At 41.9% G+C, this 25212-nt stretch overlaps 1 protein-coding gene across 1 annotated transcript in view; it reads right to left on the reverse strand.

Annotated features, from left to right (window-relative positions):
• Positions 1 to 25212, reverse strand: part of ALK (ALK receptor tyrosine kinase) — a 969161-nt gene that overhangs the window by 61394 nt on the left and 882555 nt on the right. Inside the window, exons 17-21 of the mRNA XM_073556354.1 lie at positions 14739 to 14837; positions 14355 to 14507; positions 11581 to 11694; positions 10640 to 10826; positions 2435 to 2522 (exon numbers count right to left, since the gene is read on the reverse strand). Of these exons, the coding sequence (XP_073412455.1) occupies positions 2435 to 2522; positions 10640 to 10826; positions 11581 to 11694; positions 14355 to 14507; positions 14739 to 14837 (641 nt within the window). The remainder of the gene's footprint in view (positions 1 to 2434; positions 2523 to 10639; positions 10827 to 11580; positions 11695 to 14354; positions 14508 to 14738; positions 14838 to 25212) is intronic.

Raw genomic sequence — 25212 nt, forward strand, 5'->3', positions numbered from 1 at the left:
TTTTTAAACTCAGCATGCTCCAATATGATTACCAGGTAGGGCAGTCGAATCCAGTGAAAAAACGGATCCGTCGCATCAGTCTTTCACAATCTGCGACGGATCCGCTTTTTTTCCAAAACTGCCGAAATGCGAATGATGGCAAAAAACTGATGTGTGAAAGCGGCCCTAGACAAGAATTTTCCAAATTAAAGGCATCAAGCAGCAAATGAAAGATAAAGGCCAAGATTCATCTTTTTTTTACCTTTTTATTCCATAAAAGTTTTTTTCCGCTATTTTTATCTTTTCACCAAATTCTTTATGTTTTTGTTCCATTATTACAATAGTTTGTTTTTTTTTTAGTTTGCTCAGCAATATGTGTGATATAGGTTATCCAGATGTTTTGGATATTAGTCATATCGCAAGATTTTTATGTTTCTTCCGCGCAGTTGGAGACTAACGTGCAACACTTTGATGAAAATGGAGGAAATGAAAAGAGGCTTTTTTTTTTAACTTTTTTTTTAAATTAAACATCGAGCTCTATTTAGATGCAACTTGGTACAAAGTCGACCAGAGTAAAACAAAATTACAGAACACGTCTTTAAAAAAAAAAAAATGCAATTGATAAATTGGGGCCAAAAAAGTCTATTAGAGAGTTGCAGAACTTTCCATTATACGATGATCAGCTCCGACTCCTTGGGCCTATAACTTTATATTGGTTCAGAGCTGTTACTTAGGGCTCCGGATCTGTTTTACAGCCGTCTTCTGGTTCTTTTACTGTATATATATATTTTCTAGGGTCGGTTTTATGCCTTCTGTTTGCAGAATAATGAAGCGGCGCCGCGCTGCACTTGTATCAATTATTTGTAAACTTGTAAAAGTAACATAAAAAAGTTTCATCGGAGGAAAAAAAATACCCCCCCCCATCTCAGACACCGACATAAAGAGAATGGAGAAGTGGCGCGCACCTGCAGAAATCTTCACAAGATTTAAGATGTCTCAGAAAGGACGGTTTACGAGTCGGCTCTAAGCAGACGCCGCTTCCGGAATCGTGTCAATGTAACAAGAGAGAAGTAATGGATGGCTCCGGTGTACCGCTGTTTTATGGAAGATCTTGGACCTGTAACTACTTTAATCAAAAGTAACTGACAATCAGCAATGTGTCCGGCTCGGCTCGGACCGACTTATGCTGGAATTTATTGTTCAAGGAATTGGTTCTCAAAATAACCTGCCAATCAAGGTTCAGAAAAAAAAAAGATAAAACACAACAACTTTGCAACTTTTGTCTATCTCCTAAGTAATGATCTGGCGTTGCCTTGTTACAGATTTACTCTATAAGAAAGACAAGTTCAAAAAGACCATAAAAAAAGATTCCCAGTAAATAAAGTTGTTGATTTGCCCTTTTCTGTCAAGTTGCTAGAAATGTTATTCAGCCATTTCTTAAAGAGTAACTAAAGTTTACTTTTTATTTAATTATTGATCAGTCTTGGCAAAGTTCTGAATTTCTTGTTGCCTTCTGTCTCTAAAGACTGTGCTGAAAGGGCTGGTGTAACTGCAGATGCTTTGATCTGCTGCTTTTGCAAGAAGCTGTACTCAGAAACTGATTAGAAACTCTCCTCCTGCCTGAGCATGGGGGACAAGAGGAGAGAAACTCACAAAGTGAGAGTATTTGCAAAAAGTGTTTGACTACAGACTTTTGCTACAGCAGCAGTTCAAAGCAGCTTGTAAAAGCTAGATGGACAGCTTTGAAGCCTAAGATGATTTTGCCATTCAGTTAGGAGATGTTTATTCTACATGTGTCTGTATTCTGCCAGCCAATGGTCATAATCTGAGATGCGCCCATAATAACTTCTGCCACCCCAAACGCCAGTGCCAACAGCTGCCTGGCGGAAAGTACAGCGCTGACTATGGTCTATGGTCGCGTCCAGGCTGCAAAGTCACTTGTAAGGAGCTCTGGATCATGGAGCTGATTTTCTCCATGAAATCAGCAACAAATGGCCACAGGTCTAAGGCTATGTGCACACGGTGCGGATTCTGCTGCGGATCCTCAGCGGATTTGGCCCTGCGGATCCACAGCAGAACTGCAGGTAATGTACAGTACCATTCTACCCTATGGAATATTGAATCCGCTGTGCAGACGGTGCAGACTTTTCCACGCTGTTTTGCCTGCAGTTTCAAATCCGCAGAAAGAATTGACATGTCATTCTTTTCTGCGGATTTCACTGCGGTTTACCATCTCCTCTATTGTGGAGGTGATAAACCGCAGGGCAAAACCGCAGGATAATCCACAGGTAATCCACAGGTCTCTTGACCTGCGGATTGTGCAAAATCCGCGGGTGAATCCGCTCCGTGTGCACATAGCTTAAGGACCTCACTGCAGAGGTTTCCGCTAACACCTTTATGCTGCACATACAGGGTAGAATTCATCATATAGTCAATATCCCCTGATATCACCTACCTTCACTGCAACCTTTAGGGGAGGGTCATTAGGAATGGACATTACTTGACCTTCATACACTTCTCCAAATGCCCCATGACCCAGACCTCTGCAAAACATAAAGGAGATAAACTCTATGATTTCAAAATGCTATTTTAACAGATTAACTAGCATGAGAATATTCCAGGAACATCTGTCCCTCTAACCTGTGGAAGCTCCTGCTGTACACAATATATCTGCGCTCCCCAAAAATCCATTCATATATTTAATATATCCGTTCAGTATTTATATACTTTTACTAAATGCCAGTATTATAGCAGTTATATTCTTGTACATAGGGGGCAGTATTATAGTAGTTATATTCTTGTACATAGGAGCAGTATTATAGTAGTTATATTCTTGTACATAGGGGCAGTATTATAGTAGTTATATTCTTGTACATAGGGGCAATATTATAGTAGTTATATTCTTGTACATAGGGGCAGTATTATAGTAGTTATATTCTTGTACATAGGGGCAGTATTATAGTAGTTATATTCTTGTTCATAGGGGCAGTATTATAGTAGTTATATTCTTGTAAATAGGGGAAGTATTATGGTAGTTATATTCTTGTACATAGGAGCAGTATTATAGTAGTTATATTCTTGTACATAGGAGCAGTATTATAGTAGTTATATTCTTGTAAATAGGGGAAGTATTATGGTATATTATTGTACATAGGGGCAGTATTATGGTAGTTATATTCTTGTACATAGGAGCAGTATTATAGTAGTTATATTCTTGTACATAGGAGCAGTATTATAGTAGTTATATTCTTGTACACGGGGGCAGTATTATAGTAGTTATATTCTTGTACATGGGGGCAGCGTTATAGTAGTTATATTCTTGTACATGGGGGCAGCGTTATAGTAGTTATATTCTTGTACATGGGGGCAGCGTTATAGTAGTTATATTCTTGTACACAGGGGCAGTATTATAACTAGTATAATAATGCCCCCATGTACAAGAATATAACTACTATAATACTGCCCCCATGTACAAGAATATAACTACTATAATACTGCCCCTGTGTACAAGAATATAACTACTATAATACTGCCTCTATTTACAAGAATATAACTACTATAATACTGCCCCCATGAATAAGAATATAACTACTATAATACTGCTTCTATTTACAAGAATATAACTACTATAATACTGCCCCCATGAACAAGAATATAACTACTATAATACTGCCTCTATTTACAAGAATATAACTACTATAATACTGCCCCCATGTACAAGAATATAACCACTATAATACTGCTCCCATGAACAAGAATATAACTACTATAATACTGCCTCTATTTACAAGAATATAACTACTATAACGCTGCCCCCATGTACAAGAATATAACTACTATAACACTGCCCCCATGAACAAGAACATAACTACTATAATACTGCCCCCGTGTACAAGAATATAACAACTATAATACTGACCCTATGTGCAAGGATATAACTACTATAATACTGCCCCCTATGTACAAGAATATAACTACTATAATACTGCCTCTATTTACAAGAATATAACTATTATAATACTGCCCCTGTGTACAAGAATATAATTGTTATATTCTTGTAAATAGAGGCAGTATTATAGTAGTTATATTCTTGTTCATGGGGGCAGTATTATAGTAGTTATATTCTTGTAAATAGAGGCAGTATTATAGTAGTTATATTCTTGTTCATGGGGGCAGTATTATAGTAGTTATATTCTTGTAAATAGAGGCAGTATTATAGTAGTTATATTCTTGTTCATGGGGGCAGTATTATAGTAGTTATATTCTTGTACATGGGGCAGTATTATAGTAGTTATATTCTTGTTCATGGGGGCAGTATTATAGTAGTTATATTCTTGTACATAGGGGCAGTATTATAGTAGTTATATTCTTGTATATAGGAGCAGTATTATAGTAGTTATATTCTTGTTCATGGGGGCAGTATTATAGTAGTTATATTCTTGTACATGGGGGCAGTATTATAGTAGTTATATTCTTGTTCATGGGAGCAGTATTATAGTAGTTATATTCTTGTTCATGGGGGCAGTATTATAGTAGTTATATTCTTGTACATGGGGGCAGTATTATAGTAGTTATATTCTTGTACATAGGGGGCAGTATTATAGTAGTTATATTCTTGTACATAGGGGCAGTATTATAGTAGTTATATTCTTGTATATAGGAGCAGTATTATAGTAGTTATATTCTTGTTCATGGGGGCAGTATTATAGTAGTTATATTCTTGTACATGGGGGCAGTATTATAGTAGTTATATTCTTGTTCATGGGAGCAGTATTATAGTAGTTATATTCTTGTTCATGGGGGCAGTATTATAGTAGTTATATTCTTGTACATGGGGGCAGTATTATAGTAGTTATATTCTTGTTCATGGGGGCAGTATTATAGTAGTTATATACTTGTACATAGGGGCAGTATTATAGTAGTTATATTCTTGTACATAGGGGGCAGTATTATAGTAACTATATTCTTGTACATAGGGGCAGTATTATAGTAGTTATATTCTTGTACATGGGGGCAGTATTATAGTAGTTATATTCTTGTTCATGGGGGCAGTATTATAGTAGTTATATTCTTGTACATAGGGGCAGTATTATAGTAGTTATATTCTTGTACATGGGGGCAGTATTATAGTAGTTATATTCTTGTACATGGGGGCAGTATTATAGTAGTTATATTTTTGTACATAGAATTGGGACTATATTTTTTACCATTCTTTTCTTCTTTTCTGCTTTCATACAGATGAAGTATCGCGGAGTATAATAATGGTGATGTGTTTTGCATCTTATTTGCATTCATCAGGGTTGTGTTTTCTTCTGTGTTTTCTTCTGTTTCATTGTAAATTCAATCTCAAAAACCAGCAGTTTTCGGCTCTCAGACCTGCTGACCCCCTGTTCATATTATTACTATGTGAGGTTGGTTATGTGTAAGAGATAAATTACTTGTGTCCTGAGAGGCTGAATATACAGAATTTGAGGTGTAACCTTATAATGCTCTGGTTGGTTTTTATATAGAAATGTCTAGGCTCTGTTTGAGAAGAAAATATCTATCTCTGTATCCATCTCTCTGTCTTATCACCGGGTCCTACTCCAGTATCACACAATGAACAAAACGAGAGATCGCAGAACAATCCCAACAACCTTTATTATATGCAAATAGAAAGGTCCATAAAACATTCCACCACACGCAGGATAAAATAGTCCAGGAACACGGATACAGTCCAGTAACGGGATAAATGCCCCGGGAGATGAGTCACAATCCTCCGCGTGGTATTGATATGGCAGTGTGGCTCCGGATACATCTCCGTACAGGGCTCCAGGGCAATCTGGGGTTCTCCAAGTCTCTCTGGGGTGCTGGCCTTAGCATCAGCATCCCACACAGGATCTGTCTCTCTTCTCAGAAGAATAGAAAATCTCTTTTTATACCCACATTTGTATTACAGGTCATCATTCACAGGTCAGGGGGGAGGTGGGATGAATTTAACTCTCAATGTTTGCGTATGTAATCAGTCTGCATAGTTTGTCCTTCTTTGTTTTGCAGGTCAATAAACTAGACAGCCTGGTACAATGTGTAGTTAACAAACATCTATTGTTCAATTACCCTATGTCCCTGTCCTCCAGAGATAACAGACAATAAGTTACAACAAACATCAACTCAAGAGTCAACTTTAATGCTCATACAAAAAATAGTCTGTGTTTCTTGACCTTCTGAAAATTAATGTCTGACTTATTAAGATTAAATGCTGTGTTGTCACATTAGAGGAGATATACAGAGCAACAAGTAAATCAGTAAAATTATGAACATAGAGAGAATGATACCCCACACACCATACCACACCATCACAAACGCTACCCCCCTTTTTAATAAGTGAGCATGCCATGAGGTCTACACAGACCTCTGGACACCTCAATTTAGTTCATATTGCTTGTTTGTTGATAGTTCATTGTACAACGATAGAGGTAAGTCGGCCTATGGTTCTTCTTGTCGGGACAGTCTATCATCATTCACGTGTTAGCTTCCCCATTTGTATTCGATGGAGAAGCTCTAGGGTTGTAAGGACAAGTTCCTCTGCAGAAATTGTCCATTGTCCCTGATATGCGGTTCAGTGAACAGTCTCGAGAACCTTTATTACCTGCAAACCAAAAGGTCCATAAAGCAATCCAGCGTACAGAGGATAAAATAATCCAGGGAAATAATCACGGGTACAGTCCAGCAATGGGATAAATGCCCTGGGAGATGAGTCACAATCCTCCTCTTAGAGATCGATATGGCAGTGCGGCTCCAGATACTTCTCCATATAGGGCTACTCCAGCAATATTGTCAGAGCAAGTCTCTCTGGGGTGCTGGTCGTAGCATCGGCATCCCAAAAGGGATCTATCTTGTCTGTCTTCTCAGAAGGATAGAAAATCCCTCTTTATACACACATTTATGTTTTAGGTCATCATCCACAGGTCAGGGAGGAGGTGGGATGAGTTTAAATCTTATTGTTTGAATATTTAATCAATCTGCATAGTTTGTCCTCATCTGTTTTGCAGATCAACAAATTAGCTGACCTGGTAAAATGTGTAGGTGACGAACAGCGGACCGCTGCCACCAATATGTGAGGAACGGCGGACTGCTGCCACCAACTGGCGAACAGCGGACAGCTGCCGCCAAATTGTGACGGACAGCGGACCCTGTGCCACCAATAGGTCATGATCCCACCACCGACACGGGTTTGTCAGCGGACAGAGGGACGTGACGCACTGCCGGCACATGGCTATCACAGGCACAGTGGGGCTTATCTTAGTTATCCCACCACCGGCACCATGTGGCAAAAACACAGCAAGCTAATCTTGCTCTAACAATTTACCGCAGGGGGGTATTTTGGATGCCCCACCACTGCTAACAACCTTCCAAGAACTGCGGGGATTTATGTATATATCACTTTCTCAGTTCCACTTTGGAATTCGCAGCTCTCCGGCGCCCCCCTTACCCTCAGGTCAGTCAGGGAACTGCACCTAGGATAATTAGTCGCCGGACGGGCTGCTTGTTGTGCATGGGCAATTAGACTACTGCAGTAAGGGAATTATCAATGCTGTGGCCTCAACCACTCATTCAGCAATATAAGACCCTTCTGTACTGCCAGCTAGCCTCGCACACCACGCTGCCACCAGCCACGCTTTACTTAATCAAAGAGTTAATTAAGAGGGTCCGCGGCAAACCCCTGAAATTAGTAGCGATTATCTAAAAAAGGCGCATAGTTCGTTTCTTAGAGCAGGGAGACAGAGCAAATAGATTTTATCATTTATTCCCAAAAGAATGCGGGCAGTGATTACATAGATAAAAGTTGCTATAAAGTTGAGACATTACATATGTACAAATACAAATATAAAACAATAAAACAAAGTGGATGAAAGAACAGAAAGTAACACTCACATGTGCGTAGTTGGTATTAGGCAGACCATGTGGCTGGGGGAGGGGCGCTTAACCAAACGTCCCCACTCATCGGCATGTCTCTCTGGCAGGAGGACTCCAGCTGAACTGACTGGAATTTGGTAGGGAATACCTATAGCCTAGGGTCTGTGACCTCACGAAATGGGCAGTCTGGTGAGGTCCAACCCCCCTTCTCGCTCAGTTATAACTTAACTAAAAAGGTTATGATAACCATATCTTAATGGGGGAAGCTTGTATGAACTCACCAAGGGTATCATGTTTCCCAGTGTAACTAACCCAACAAGAAAACATCAAGAATGCACTAGATAGGACACTCCATTTGGGAGCAATCCATATCTCAATTTCTGGAAGTCCGAGAATTGTGAAACTTAGGGATTTAGAAAGGTGGCTTCGTGCCCTTTGCAGAAATGTAAGTTTCATATCTCTGTCACAAGCGAAGTGCGCGCTAGGCTTCTTTTAATATTCCTATACCTGTATTCAAGCTTCATGGTTTCAGAACAAAGCAATGAGCGGAAGGCTGCAAGAGGAAATGGACGGTTTCATGTTACCAGCAAGCACAGAGCTGATAAGGAGGGGGGGGTTGCAGCTACATGACAGGCTCGTCTCCTCAGTGTGTAGCAATGGGAGATTTCTAGAAGGTTCTAGAAACATCATACTTTACTTTAACATACAGATCTTACAGACATTTTACATTACAGTGTAATCAACATATATTAACAAACATCTATTGTTCAATTACCCTGCGTCCCTGTCCGCAAGTGATAACAGACAATAATAAGATATAACAAACATCAACTCAAGAGTCAAGGCTTATGCGAACAATAGTCTGTGTTTCTTGACCTTCTGAAAATAGATGTCTGGATAATTTTGATTAAATGCACAGAATGATACAGAGCAACAAGACAACACTCCTAAAATCAGTAAAAATATGAACATAGACAGAACGTTACCCCACACATCATATCACACCATCACACTATTTATCTATCTACAGTGGGTTTGGAAAGTATTCAGCCCCCTTTACATTTTTCACTCTTTGTTTCATTGCAGCCATTTGGTAAATTCAAAAAAGTTCTTTTTTTTTTCTCATTAATGTGCACTCTGCACCCCATCTTGACAGAAAAAAAAACCCAGAAATGTAGAAATTTTTGCAAAAAGAAAAACTGAAATATCACATGGGCACAAGTATACTTTCCGTACCCACTGTATCTATCTATCTATCTATCTATCTGTCACTCCCCATTTGGTTGTACCCTGAATGTCTCTCCCTTACATGCAATTTTCGGCTGATCTCGGCTGTAACTGCCCGGCAGTGATTACATTATTATCATTTCTACACTTGTCATCTGTTCTGGAAGGATTTCTTAATTCACAGAAATTGGGGCTGTCTGACATTTACAATAAATCCGCTGCTGGAAGAGACTTTTATCTGCGGTGATTGGATGTATATATCTGTCGGCTCGGTCCGCGGGTCCATATAAAGGTGAGTGACAGGATCTAGACGTTTACCTGTAACATATTCATCATTAGGACTAGGACGACGGTCTCTTCGGCTCCGGATCTCATCCGTCTTTCCGTCCTCGGAACCTTCTGACAAATTGAATTGTGACTCCGGCACAAGGTCCTTCTGTGGCATCTCATCAATTTAACGCTAACGGTCGGCTGAAGCCTCGGCAGAGATCTCCTTCTTTATGTCTCACACTGGAGAACTGTAGTTAATCTCTGGTCCCGGCAGCCGGAGAGTTCATGGAAGTTAATGCAGCTATTACACAGACCCATCACCAGAATTTTCTCCGGATTTTTAGTAACAGATTATTACTGTTCTGTGTATCAATTTCTAGGGCGGCATAGACTTTTTTTTTTTGCAATTTTTTTTTTCTTTTTTTTGTATATTTCAAAATAATTATGGAACAATAGATATTCATACACGGACTCACGGATGGAGATGTAGAGAAAATTTCCTTAAAAAGACAAATCTAATTTCTGTAATTTTAGTCTGAGACGTTAGATTTCAGCCTGTAGAATAGATAATGTTGCATTATTACTTTTAATTATATGTAGATTTTCTTTTTAAAACCTTTTAAATAAAACTTCCCTGGTGGCGGCCATATTGGGAACTTACTTCAGATTTGTACTGTGTATATAGAATTTACGGCAGAGTGTGTGCTTTATGGCAGCTTCAATGAATGGCACCCGAAGACCAGGACATTACAGGGGGGGCCACGAATCCTTATCTATGTACGGTATATAGCGTGTAGTGTTATTATTCTGCCTTCTATAGGCTACCGGCAGCTGATAATGAGATGACTCTGCTCTGTTTGTCGTAGTCTATACAGCAAAGCTGACAAATCACCTGAGAGTCACACGAAGTGTCAATGAATGACATCTGCAGTATTTCAAGGCTTTAAAATAAACTTTAAAAGTAAAGTTTAAAAGAAAAACTTGAATTAAATAACCTGTCATTTTCTAGTTACAGTTCCTTCCGATAGTTCAGAATGAAGCGTGTAGAACCAGAACATAATGTGGAATCTTCCAAAAGCAAAGAAATTCCACAGACTTCTAGATTAGATGGTCTGACCTGGACTCCGTAAAGCTCTGTCTGGAGTTCCCCTTTAAGGGGCTACTTGTGTCTCCCTTGGTATCAGGATCAGTAATGATCGGTACGACTGATATCGGCTGGAGATGATGACTGTTAGATATCTGTGATCTTATTAAGGCTCGTCGTTACCTGATCAGGGAGATGTTCTTCCTAGGCACCTCCTTCAGGTCTCCGATGGAGGTCACCTTGCCGGCGAAGCAGTAGTTGGGGTTGTAATCTGTCATGATGGTGGAGGTTCGGACTTTGCTCAGCTTGTAGTCGGGGCTTTGTAACTCCATCTGTATGGCCTGGAGCTCCTGGTGCTTCCTGCGATACACTGAGATACGCAAAACGATACAATGTATCAGATGTGTCTCTACTGTCCTACTACATTGTATCCCAGCCCATCATGTCTGATCCTGTCTGCTGAGCTGTGTATCTAATATTTTCATGTGTGATACTCTCTGCTGAGCAATGTATCTAAGCCATGTGTATAGCTAGAGACCGGCAAGCCCATTACAGGCCGCTCCTCCTGGCTCTCACGCTCACCGAACGAATTAATCAATCAGTCCGGACCTCATTATATTCGCCGGTGTCATTATTAAAGACCAGAGAGGAGTCCGCTAATTAGAATCATCCGGCAGAATAATTCACACGGATTTGTGAGCTGTCAGGGGCAGTCACCGGAGCGCTGCCGGCGGCTGACAGCGGGGGTAGAGAGGACTTATCACATTATTTTTATCTTTTTCTGTGATTGTCAAATTTCTACTATTATCGCATTTAGATAAATGTAGTTTTCGTCCAGCGGAGACTCCATGGTTCCTGTATAACCAGCAGGGGAACGGCGGAGCCAACCGGAGGAGTATACAGTATAGACTGTAACGGAGGGATTCTCATAGATTACTATGGCAGCTGCCACTATCTTGGTAACTCCAGGAGCCACCAGCGATGGCTCCTCTTGACGCTGCCCTTGTCCTAGAGACCCCGTAGTCCTCCCTGATCCCCAGCTGGATCTATGATGCCACTATCCCTGGAGCGTGCGGACTAGTCAATGATGGGTGTTACGTTCCTGTGATTTTCTGCTAACTCACCGATCATGATTCCAGAGAAGGCCAGAATGAGGGCGGCCACGAGCCCGGAGGTCACAATGGACAGCACCAGAGACAGAGGCAGGTGAGCCTCCTGCGGCGACTGCATCTGATCGTCTGCAAAAGAAAACCATCGTTTCCGCAGGTTTATTTTCCCTTATGCAAAATGCGGATTACAGAAAGAGCAAATAAATCGGCGTCTGAATTAATGACCCCAGTGTTCCCATCATGGGCAGGGATGACGAAGCCGGGGGAGGAAGTGCCTCAAATTCATCAACGCACGCTCCAGATCCTACATCAGAGCCCCTATGTAGATGCTGGGGTGTTACTTTACTGTTACGTCAGTTACTGCGGAGATTTTAGAATGATAGTAACATTTATTATGTGGGATTCAAGGATTTAAAGAGTGCTTCAATGGGTAAAATGTCAAAGTTCTTGTAAAAAACAACTCTGCAATTTCCCTTTTATTCTGAACCCTCTTGGTTCTCGAGAATTGTGCACATTTCATTGTCTCGGCATCTGGATGCCCTGCAGTCCTAGAGAGGCCGGTTATCGAGAAGGAGCATGTGCTGCTGGAGGACTAAGCTCCGGCCGCCATCTGAATCGCTGGCTCTGACCGTCCCCTGCGCTTCTCCCGTGCCGGCAGGTAAAGCTGCCGCTGCTAGCGGCCTTGGAGAGCACAGTTCAGGCCAGCGGGGCGACAATGCCGCTGGTGTAAACTGTCAATTTCCAGAAAGCCCCTGAAGAAACAATGTAGAGATAACCCCTTTAATAAGATTGGACAGGGGTATAACATAAGGCTGTGGTGGAGGCACTATGTGAAAACGGGCCCCACTCCATATGCAGGGTCCGATTATTACACCATAATTATCCTCATTAAGACGAAAACTCAAAAGTGTACAGGATGCTGAGATATGGGGAGCTGTTTGTAGCTCTACGACAATGGGGGATCAATGAGGAGTCAAAAACTAAGCATTGTTGTTCCTCCGTCCGTAAGAGGGTGACGGTGGGCTCCAGCCACTCTTACCAGCTTGGCCATTATGATGGTGGGCTTATTGCCCCTGTGGTTTGCATTGCTCTTTTGCACTGAATGTTTCTATGTCACAGCTCGGACAGAAGAAGATGGCGACCTGAGATGTGCGTGTATCCAGCTGTCAAATGGAGGTATGTTCAGTGCACTTATCTATGTTCAGCAATGCAGAGTCACGTAATGCTGCAGCAGATTAAGAGTTAAAGATTGTTGTCCTATAGACTGAGGGGAAGCTGGACAGAGAGACATGAGTGACCGGCAGGGGTGATATCAGGGCTTCCCTCCACTCAGTGTTGCTTGCAGAGGGTCAGTGTGCAGAGCAGGAGATGTGCTGCGGAGCAGTAGATAACTCTGTACAGAATCTGGTTACAGAGGGGAGATTGTCTCTGCTGCTGTCCCACCAGTAAGAAGAGGAAGAAGAGATAGAAAGTGTCTGAAGTAGCTATAACAACCAGGGTCCTGGAGCCCATGGCAGGAGAGGACTCCTGCTTGTACTAGTGGGCACTGTGAGGACGAGGGACTGGAGCTAATGTCAGGAGAGGACCCCCGCTCGTACTGGTGGGCACTGTGAGGACGAGGATCTGAAAAACCCATATCAGGAAAAGACCCCAGTTTGTACTAGTGGGCACTGTGAGGATGAGGGCCTGGAACCCATATCAGGAGAGGACCTCCGCTTGTACAAGTGGGCACTGTGAGGACGAGGGACTGGAACCCATATAAGGAGAGGACCTCCGCTTGTACAAGTGGGCACTGTGAGGACAAGGGTCTGAAGAGCACATGCCAGGAGAGGACCCCCACTTATACTAGTGGGCACTGTGAGGACAAGGGCCTGGAGCACACGTCAAGAGAGCACCCTTGCTTGTGCTAGTGGGCACTGTGAGGACGAGGGTCTGTAGCTCATGAGAGGAGAGGACCCCCGCTTATACAAGTGGGCATTGTGAGAACAAGGGCCTGGAGCCCATAGCAGGAGAGGACCCCACTGTACAAGTGGGCACTGTGAGTACGAGTGTCAGAAGAGCACGTCAGGAGAGGACCCCTGCTTGTACTAGTGGGCACTGTGAGGACGAGGACCTGGAGCTGATGTCAGGAGAGGACCCTCGCTTGTAATAGTGGGCACTGTGAGGACGAGGACCTGGAGCTCATTTGAGGAGAGGACCCCCACTTGTACTAGTGGGCACTGTGAGGATGAGGGTCTGAAGAACATATATCAGGAGAAGACCCCAGTTTGTACTAGTAGCACTGTGAGGATGAGGGCCTGGAGTGCATGTCAGAAGACTCCCGCTTGTACTAGTGGGCACTGTGAAGACGAGGGCCTGGAGTGCATGTCAGAAGACTCCCGCTTGTACTAGTGGGCACTGTGAAGACGAGGGCCTGGAGTGCATGTCAGGAGAAGACTCCCGCTTGTACTAGTGGGCACTGTGAGGATGAGGGCCTGGAGCTCATTTGAGGAGAGGACCCCCACTTGTACTAGTGGGCACTGTGAGGATGAGGGTCTGAAGAACATATATCAGGAGAAGACCCCAGTTTGTACTAGTAGCACTGTGAGGATGAGGGCCTGGAGTGCATGTCAGAAGACTCCCGCTTGTACTAGTGGGCACTGTGAGGACGAGGGCCTGGAGTGCATGTCAGGAGAAGACCACCGCTTGTACTAGTGGACAATCTCATTTTCCTCACAGTCAATGATACACAACTATGGAAACCTTAGAAATAATCAGACATTGTGATAAAACAACCAGGACGCTGTTACCGATGCAGGAGACCCCGTCGTCGGCCAGCACCCGGCCCAGCTCGCAGTGACACATCAGCTCCTGGGATTCGGGATCCATGTAGCATTCGTCCATCTCACAGTGGCTGCAGTTCAGATTCAGCTTTATTTCCACTTCTCCGTGGCTTTCAGTCACTAGAATATGAAGCAGGACACGTAACAGAGCCGTGACAATGCTGCGGCACCTCTGCAGCTGTGTCCCCCTGACAACACTTCCTGTCTCATGATCTGGCAGTTTAGCTTTGAAACAGGGATATTATGTGGATCCCAATCGTAATCCCCATCAATGTCCACACACACACTAGCCCAATGTCTCTCCTTAAAAAAATCTATAAATACAATTAATGAACATCCCATAACAGTTACCTTTAAGAGGAGGGGTGTACAAAACTCCGAGGGGACTAATGTAGGAGACCCCATCCCACCCGTCGGAATCAGGGCTGTTGTCTTCTGCTGCGTTACCTCCTGCAGGGAGAAATGCGACAATTTCATGTGATTTCCGTGCGTTGGTCCCACCTGTGCATTCTGGGATTTTCTGTCTCGATTCTGTACATGCACAATTTCTCTCTCCGTGTCTGATCTGTGTGGCTCTGCTCTTACGTGATGTACCAGCGGGGTGTGTGCTGTGCTCTTACTCACTGCTCCCTCTTCCCTCTCACAGCATCACACAGACACTGCAATGTGAGAATTTTCCTGTCCAACACTACAGACCACACCTGAACCAACCCAGCTGCCATACATAGTCCCTGCAAGTCCCAGACTGGAATATATAGGAGAGACCTTTCCCACCCAAGTTCTTCTGGTTGCTCCTAAATCCCGGACCCAAAATCCAGTCCCTTAAAATTCCTCTCAGTAACTTATTGTTACAGTAGCACTATTTTCCACAACTCACATCACCGAGGCCAGGTGCCTCAGTGACACATACCTGCCATCAAAAACTTTACCTCCTGATTTTCTATAGTATACGGTCTACATTCACCAGTAGTACAAACCTCTACCTTGTCCTGGACTCCAGACTGACACACTGTAACAAAGCGAGTGGACCAAGGAATGTAGGTGAGAGGGGTTAGTCCAATGGTGTCCTTAGACCTTGCCACAATTAGGAACATTTACTGCAAGTGGGGAACCCCACTGGTATTGTCACTCCGATCCCTACACCTCCCATAATGCAGGACCACTTCCCTACATATTGAACTTTGGATGTGACTAGATTAGGAGACGAGATGTTGAGAAAAATGAAGCTTAAAGGGTTATTCCCAAAAGCACAAGTTATCCCATAAAGAATAATTTGCTAATGGCTGGGGGGTTTGACTGCTCGGACCATGATATTATTCTGAAACACCAAGACATACGTAGCCCGGCACGCTGTAAGAACTGCACTACTGAATCTTCTACCGATTTGGAGCGTTTTCCTGATTCATGGCTGTGAATTATATGTGAGTCTCCAGTTAGGTTTTCCATGACCTCAGCACAGTGTCGGCGCTGCGATACCTGAAAGCTAAAAATGCTCCGGAAATTCCCGAGTGTGGAAATAAATCACTAAATAATGCAGATACAGACAGGATAATGTTCTCTAATACATTACCACAAATAGAGCGTCTGCGAGATTTTACACTGGTAATAAAGAAAAGTCATTTATCTCATCGGCCCCGATACAAGTCACCTTCATATCCTACAACTTCTACCAACTTCCACCATAAATCACACTAAACTGCACAACTTATACCAGCGGTACATCAATGTATAACTGTGCACCGGATGATACCCAGGTTATACCGGCTACATATAAAATGACATACAGGAGATGCCCAGGTTATACCAGCTGCACATATATAATTATATACTGGAGATGTCCAGGTTACACCAGCTGTACATATATAATTGTATACAGGAGACACCCAGGTTACACCAGCTGTACATATATAATTATATACTGGAGATGCCCAGGTTATACCAGCTGTACATATATAATTATATACTGGAGATGCCCAGGTTATACCAGCTGCACATATATAATTATATACTGGAGATGCCCAGGTTATACCAGCTGTACATATATAATTATATACTGGAGATGCCCAGGTTATACCAGCTGTACATATATAATTATATACTGGAGATGTCCAGGTTACACCAGCTGTACATATATAATTGTATACAGGAGACGCCCAGGTTACACCAGCTGTACATATATAATTATATACTGGAGATGCCCAGGTTATACCAGCTGTACATATATAATTATATACAGGAGATGCCCAGGTTATACCAGCTGCACATATATAATTATATACTGGAGATGTCCAGGTTATACCAGCTGTACATATATAATTGTATACAGGAGACGCCCAGGTTACACCAGCTGTACATATATAATTATATACTGGAGATGCCCAGGTTATACCAGCTGTACATATATAATTATATACAGGAGACGCCCAGGTTACACCAGCTGCACATATATAATTATATACTGGAGATGTCCAGGTTATACCAGCTGTACATATATAATTGTATACAGGAGACGCCCAGGTTACACCAGCTGTACATATATAATTATATACTGGAGATGCCCAGGTTACACCAGCTGTACATATATAATTATATACTGGAGATGTCCAGGTTACACCAGCTGCACATATATAATTATATACAGGAGATACCCAGGTTACACCAGCTGTACATATATAATTATATACAGGAGACGCCCAGGTTACACCAGCTGTACATATATAATTATATACTGGAGATGTCCAGGTTATACCAGCTGTACATATATAATTGTATACAGGAGACGCCCAGGTTACACCAGCTGTACATATATAATTATATACTGGAGATGCCCAGGTTATACCAGCTGTACATATATAATTATATACAGGAGACGCCCAGGTTACACCAGCTGCACATATATAATTATATACTGGAGATGTCCAGGTTATACCAGCTGTACATATATAATTGTATACAGGAGACGCCCAGGTTACACCAGCTGTACATATATAATTATATACTGGAGATGCCCAGGTTACACCAGCTGTACATATATAATTATATACTGGAGATGTCCAGGTTACACCAGCTGCACATATATAATTATATACAGGAGATACCCAGGTTACACCAGCTGTACATATATAATTATATACAGGAGACGCCCAGGTTACACCAGCTGTACATATATAATTATATACTGGAGATGCCCAGGTTATACCAGCTGTACATATATAATTATATACAGGAGACGCCCAGGTTACACCAGCTGTACATATATAATTATATACAGGAGATGCCCAGGTTATACCAGCTGTACATATATAATTATATACAGGAGATGCCCAGGTTATAGCAGCTGTACATATATAATTATATACAGGAGATGCCCAGGTTATACCAGCTGTACATATATAATTATATACAGGAGATGCCCAGGTTACACCGGCTGTACATATATAATTATATACAGGAGATGCCCAGGTTATACCAGCTGTACATATATAATTATATACAGGAGATGCCCAGGTTACACCAGCTGTACATATATAATTATATACAGGAGATGCCCAGGTTACACCAGCTGTACATATATAATTACATACAGGAGATACCCAGGTTATACCGGCTGTACATATATAATTATATACAGGAGATGCCCAGGTTATACCGGCTGTACATATATATAATTATATACAGGAGATGCCCAGGTTATACCATCTGTACATATATAATTATATACATGAGATGCCCAGTTTATACCATCTGCACATATATAATTATATACAGGAGATACCCAGGTTATACCAGCTGTACATATATAATTACATACAGGAGATGCCCAGGTTATACCAGCTGTACATATATAATTATATACAGGAGATGCCCAGGTTACACCAGCTGTACATATATAATTATATACAGGAGATGCCCAGGTTATACCAGCTGTACATATAATTTTATACAGGAGATACCCAGCTTATACCAGCTGTACATATATAATTACATACAGGAGATACCCAGGTTATACCGGCTGTACATATAGAATTATATACAGGAGATGCCCAGGTTATACCGGCTGTACATATATAATTATATACAGGAGATGCCCAGGTTATACCATCTGTACATATATAATTATATACATGAGATGCCCAGTTTATACCATCTGTACATATATAATTATATACAGGAGATACCCAGGTTATACCATCTGTACATATATAATTATATACAGGAGATGCCCAGGTTATACCTGCTACATAAAAAATTACATACAGGAGATGCCCAGGTTATACCATCTGTACATATATAATTATATACAGGAGATGCCCAGGTTATACCAGCTGTACATATATAATTATATACAGGAGATGCCCAAGTTACACCGGCTGTACATATATAATTATATACAGGAGATGCCCAGGTTATACCAGCTGTACATATATAATTATATACAGGAGATGCCCAGGTTACACCAGCAGTACATATATAATTATATACAGGAGATGCCCAGGTTACACCAGCTGTACATATATAATTATATACAGGAGATGCCCAGGTTATACCATCTGTACATATATAATTATATACATGAGATGCCCAGTTTATACCATCTGTACATATATAATTATATACAGGAGATACCCAGGTTATACCATCTGTACATATATAATTATATACAGGAGATGCCCAGGTTATACCTGCTACATATAAAATTACATACAGGAGATGCCCAGGTTATACCATCTGTACATATATAATTATATACAGGAGATACCTAGGTTATACCGGCTGTACATATATAATTATATACAGGAGATACCCAGGTTATACCAGCTGTACATATAAAATCACATAAGGAGATGCCCAGGTTATACCATCTGTACATATATAATTATATACAGGAGATGCCCAGGTTATATCAGCTGTGAATGTATAATTATATACAGGAGATGCCCAGGTTATACCAGCTGTACATATATAACTGTATACAGGAGATGCCCAGGTTATACCAGCAGTACATATATAATTATATACAGGAGATACCCAGGTTATATCAGCTGTGAATGTATAATTATATACAAGAGATGCCCAGGTTATACCAGCTGTACATATATAATCATATACAGGAGATGACCAGGTTATATCAGCTGTACTTATATAATTATATACAGGAGATACCCAGGCTATACCAGCTGTACATATATAGTTATATACAGGAGATGCCCAGGCTATACCAGCTGTACATATATAATTATATACAGGAGATGCCCAGGTTATATCAGCTGTACATATATAATTATATACAGGAGATACCCAGGTTATACCAGCTGTACATATATAATTATATACAGGAGATGCACAGGTTATACCAGCTGTACATATATAATTATATACAGGAGATGCCCAGGTTATACCAGCTGTATATATATAATTATATACAGGAGATGCCCAGGTTATATCAGCTGTACATATATAATTATATACAGGAGATACCCAGGTTATACCAGCTGTACATATATAATTATATACAGGAGATGCCCAGGTTATACCAGCTGTACATATATAATTATATACAGGAGATGCCCAGGTTATACCAGCTGTACATATATAATTATATACAGGAGATGCCCAGGTTATATCAGCTGTACATATATAATTACATACAGGAGATGCCCAGGTTATACCAGCTGTACATATATAATTATATACAGGAGATGCCCAGGTTATACCAGCTGTATGGGACGCTCTCACACCCAGGGCAGTGGGGTACTCGGTACCGGGCCCGATGGTCCTCATTGGGAGATGTCCGTGGCTCTGGGCGCCCATTGTAAATGTTCAGTGTCAATGTGTAAGTCGTGACGCCACCTGTGGTGTTTGGCAATGAAGATGTAAGCCGACGCTGCAGACAGATGCTCTGGGACTGATGGTGTGGTGCAGCAGTGATGTTATAGCCCTCCACAGGCAGGGCTGTAGTCCCAGGGCAGAGTAGGTGAAGTGACACGTAGATGGTGTAGTGTCAGGCGCGAGGGATGTAGCAGTGCTGGGCAGGCTGGCGCCGGAATAAGTGGAGGACGACACCAGGGCTTGTAGTTCCAAAGCTTTACTCACAGCCTGTAGTACACACAGGAGCCTGCCTCCGTGCCGTGTCCTCCGGGTCAGGGACTCAGTCAACCTCCAGGCCAGATGGAATGCTCCCTTCCAACACTCCGCCAACATGTGCCTTTCTGAACGTCTCCTCTTATAGCGCCTTTAATTGTGAAGTACTCCTAGTACTGAGTTACACTGGAGTGCCTTCTGACAGATGTTCCCAAGAACCATACTTGTACGGCAGACAGCTGTAGCCTGCTTCGGGGACTCCTTACTCCTGAGTCCCGGCTCACTATCAATGTTGCTGTTGTGCCCCCAAGTCTTAGATGGGGGTAGTGCATTTACAGCCCACTACTCCACCGGTGTCTGCTATAGGACCCTTAGTATCCATACAACCTCGGGGACCGGGCCCCGGCCTTGCGCTTAGAACTTCTAGGCAGGGTTCTCTCCTAACCCACGTCCTCTGTTCCCTTTTACTCCTTTGTTCCGTACTAGTCTTTCCTTCTTATGGAAGATCAGGTTTCTGTTCAATGTCTTTCTCCTTCTTTACTTTCCCGTGCCAGCAGACCCAGGTCACTGAGATCTGCTGCAGCACTCATTCCTCCATCCCTCTCCCAGGGATCTTCTCTCCTCACTCCTCTTCCTCTGACTGACTGACTGACTCACTGACTGAAATTCTAAACCCTCCCGCTCATTTATGTATTCTCACTCGACCCGCCTCCCAGCACGTTTCGTGTTCCAAGCAGGGAGCCACCAGAGGTGCTCTGCTTCACTCCAAGCAGGGAGCCGCAATGTAGCTTTGCTGAACTACTGTGTTGTGTGGGATGCAGATAGAATCATAGAATCATAGAATCGTAGAGTTGGAAGGGACCTCCTGGGCCATCTGGTCCAACCCCCTGCTCAAAGCAGGATTCGCTAAATCATCCCAGTCAGATGTCTGTCCAGCCTCTGTTTGAAGACTTCCATTGAAGGAGAACTCACCACTTCTCGTGGCAGCCTGTTCCACTCATTGATCACTCTAACTGTCAAAAAGTTTTTTCTAATATCTAATCTGTGTCTCTTCCCATTCAGTTTCATCCCATTGCTTCTAGTCTTTCCTTGTGCAAATGAGAATAAAGTTGATCCTTCTACAATGTGACAGCCCTTTAGATATTTGTAGACAGCTATTAAGTCTCCTCTCAGTCTTCTCTTTTGCAAACTAAACATTCCCAAATCCTGCAACCTTTCCTCATAAGACAGGGTTTGCAGACCGGTCACCATTCTGGTCGCTCTTTTCTGAACTTGCTCCAGTTTGTTGATGTCTTTTTTAAAATGTGGTGCCCAAAACTGGACACAATATTCCAGATGAGGTCTGACCAAAGAGGAGTAGAGGGAAATAATGACTTCACGTGATCTAGACTGTATGCTTCTGTTAATACATCCTAGAATTGCATTTGCCTTTTTTGCTGCTGCATCACACTGTTGACTCATATTCAGTCTGTGATCTATTAGTATACCCAAGTCTTTTTCACATGTGCTGTCACTTAGCCCTATTCCTCCCATTCTATATATGCTTTTTTCATTTTTATTGCCCAGATGTAGTACTTTGCATTTCTCCCTGTTAAAAACCATTCTGTTAGTTGCTGCCCACTTCTCCAGTTTATTTAAATCTTTTTGAATCCTCTCTCTCTCTTCTCTAGTGTTAGCTATCCCTCCTAGCTTTGTGTCATCAGCAAATTTAATCAGTTTACCCTCAATTCCTTCATCTAAATCGTTGATAAAGATGTTGAACAATACAGGGCCCAGGACAGAGCCCTGTGGTACCCCACTTGAGACATTCTTCCAACTGGATGTGCAGCCATTTACGACCACTCTTTGGGTCCGATCACTAAGCCAGTTATGAATCCACCTAACAGTTGCCTTGTCCATTCCATACTTAGTCATTTTTTCAATAAGGATTGTATGAGAGACTTTGTCAAATGCTTTGCTGAAGTCAAGATATACTATATCTACAGCATTTCCTTGATCCACCCAATCAGTGATACCGTCATAGAAGGAAATTAAGTTAGTCTGACATGACTTATTAGTTAGAAACCCATGCTGACTCTGTTTAATCACTTCATTCTTATCCAGGTATTGACATACATGTTGTTTAATAATTTGTTCAAAGATCTTTCCTGGTATAGAAGTCAGACTCACCGGCCTATAGTTGCCTGGGTCCACCTTCTTCCCCTTTTTGAAGATAGGAACAACATTTGCTCTTCTCCAGTCTTCTGGCACTTCTCCTGTTCTCCAAGAATTTTCAAAGATTATGGAGAGGGGTTCAAAAATTTCTTCTGCTATCTCCTTCAGTACTCTGGGGTGTAATTCATCTGGACCTGGAGACTTGAATTCATTTAGGTTAGCTAAGTGTTTCCTCACTATCTTTCTGTTTATAGATATCCTGGATTCTTCTATTCCCTTAATAGGACAGTGAATAACAGTTGATGTTGCATTTCCTTTCTGAGAGAAAACAGATGCAAAATAGGAATTTAAAAGTTCAGCCTTCTCAACATCCTGTCTTACCATTTCATCATTTTCATCCTGTAAAAATCCTATAGCATCTTTGACTTTTCTTTTACTTTTGACATATCCCCAAAATCCTTTATTATTGCTTTTGACATCTCTTGCAAGCCTCAGTTCATTTTCAGCTTTAGATAATCTGATTTGTGCCCTGCAGGTTCTGCAGACAGCATTATATTCTTCTTTAGATATGCCTCCCTCTTTCCATTTTATAAACATTTTTTTCTTCCTTTTTAGCATGTGCTTAAGTTCTGTGTTCATCCATCCTGGTTTCCTTAAATGCTTCCTATTCTTCCCTCTTTTCGGAATTGTTAACAACTGTGCTTTGAGAATTTCATTTTTCAAGATTTCCCATCCTTCCTGGACATTTTTGTCTTTAAGGATATCCAGCCATTGGATCCCTCCAATTCTCTTTCTGAATCCCTTAAAATCTGCCTTTCTGAAATCTAACCTTGACGTCTGAGTCTTCACAGGTCTTCCACCTCTAGTAATCCAAAATTCTAAAATAGCATGGTCGCTACCTCCTAGGGTCCCAGCCACTTTTACCTCCTCAACCATTTCCTCCCTGTTTATAAGGATTAGATCCAAGGTAGCAGTTCCCCTTGTTTTCTCCCTTACCTTTTGGAAGATAAAGTTGTCAGCAAGAGAGGATAAGAATTTCCTTGACCTGTTAGTTTTGCCTGAGAGAGATTCCCAACAAATGTCTGGATAGTTGAAATCTCCCATGACAACTATGTCATATTTTTTGGAGAACTTGGCCATCTGATGCATAAAGAGTTCATCTATATATTCGGCTTGCACAGGCGGCCTGTAGTAAATGCCTACAATGGTGTCCTTTCCATTGTTCTGTCCTTGTATTCTTACCCAAACAGTTTCCACAGAACTCCCAGTCTCTGAAGCTTCAATCTCTGTGCAGATATACGCGTTTCGAACATACAATGCGACACCCCCTCCTCGTTTATCAAGTCTGTTTCTTGCAAATAAGTTGTATCCTTCTAGTCTTGTATTCCAATCATGTGTATTGTCCCACCAAGTTTCAGTGATTCCAATTACATCATATTTCTGTTCCTGTGTTAGTAGTTCCAATTCTCCTTGTTTGTTGCCCATGCTTTGTGCATTTGTATAGAAACATTTTAGTTTGTGATTGGTTTCTCTTTCTCCAATATTTTTATTAATTAGATTCTTTCGTCTTTGTTCTTCCTTTCCACTTCTAATAGCAGAGTTCTCAATAGCATTTGTCAGGTGTATGGCTTTTTCTGGTCTTTTGCTTCCCTTCCCATGTTGTTCTAGTTTAAAGCTCTCCTTACAAGTGTAGCAAGGCGACTTCCAAATACCTGCTTTCCAGTCTTCGTAAGGTGCACCCCATCTCTAGCAAGTAGTCCATCGTATAAGTAGTTCACTCCGTGATCCAGAAATCCAAATCGTTGCTGACGGCACCATCGACGTAGCCAGTTGTTCACCTGCAGAATCTTATTCCACCTCCTTGTTCCATGGCCATCCACTGGGAGGATGGAAGAGAAGACCACCTGCGCTCCCAGTTCTTTCACTTTCTTGCCTAAGTGTTCAAAGTCTCTGCAGATGATTTCCAGGTCGTTTCTTGCGGTGTCATTTGTCCCCACATGTAGTAGCAGGAATGGGTAGTCATCTGTAGGTCTGAAGAGTCCTGATATCCTGTCAGACACATCTTTAATTTTTGCACCTGGAAGACAGCACATTTCTCTTGTAGTTATATCCGGTCTGCAGATAGCGGCCTCTGTTCCTCTCAGCAGGGAATCCCCCATGACCACCACTCTCCGTTTCTTCTTCACAACATTTTTCTTTCTCCATCCAGGAGGACTCTGAGGGCGTACAAGGTTGCTGTTTGTTGGCAAAGTCTTATCCTGATGTATTTCTTCATCGTTTTCCTGCGTGAGAGCCTGGTACTGGTTTCTGAGCAGTATGGGTGCTGACTGCCTCCTGATCCTCCTGCTTCTCTGGGTCACATGTCTCCATTCCTCTGTTTCTTCAGGTGCACTTCGAATTTCTTCTCTTTCTGTAACATGAAGAGATAATTCTGCTCTGTCCAAGAACTCTTCACCTTCCTTAATGATCTTCAACGTAGCTAACCTCTCTTCGAGATTTTGCAACTTTTCCTCCAACAGGGACACAAGCTTGCATTTGTGGCATGTGAAGTTTGGCTTTTCCACTGGTAAATCTGTGAACATGTAGCAAG

Source organism: Dendrobates tinctorius, unplaced genomic scaffold (genome assembly GCF_039654945.1).
Source record: "Dendrobates tinctorius isolate UK_male_01 unplaced genomic scaffold, ASM3965494v1 ptg000232l, whole genome shotgun sequence".
Lineage (NCBI taxonomy): Eukaryota > Metazoa > Chordata > Amphibia > Anura > Dendrobatidae > Dendrobates > Dendrobates tinctorius.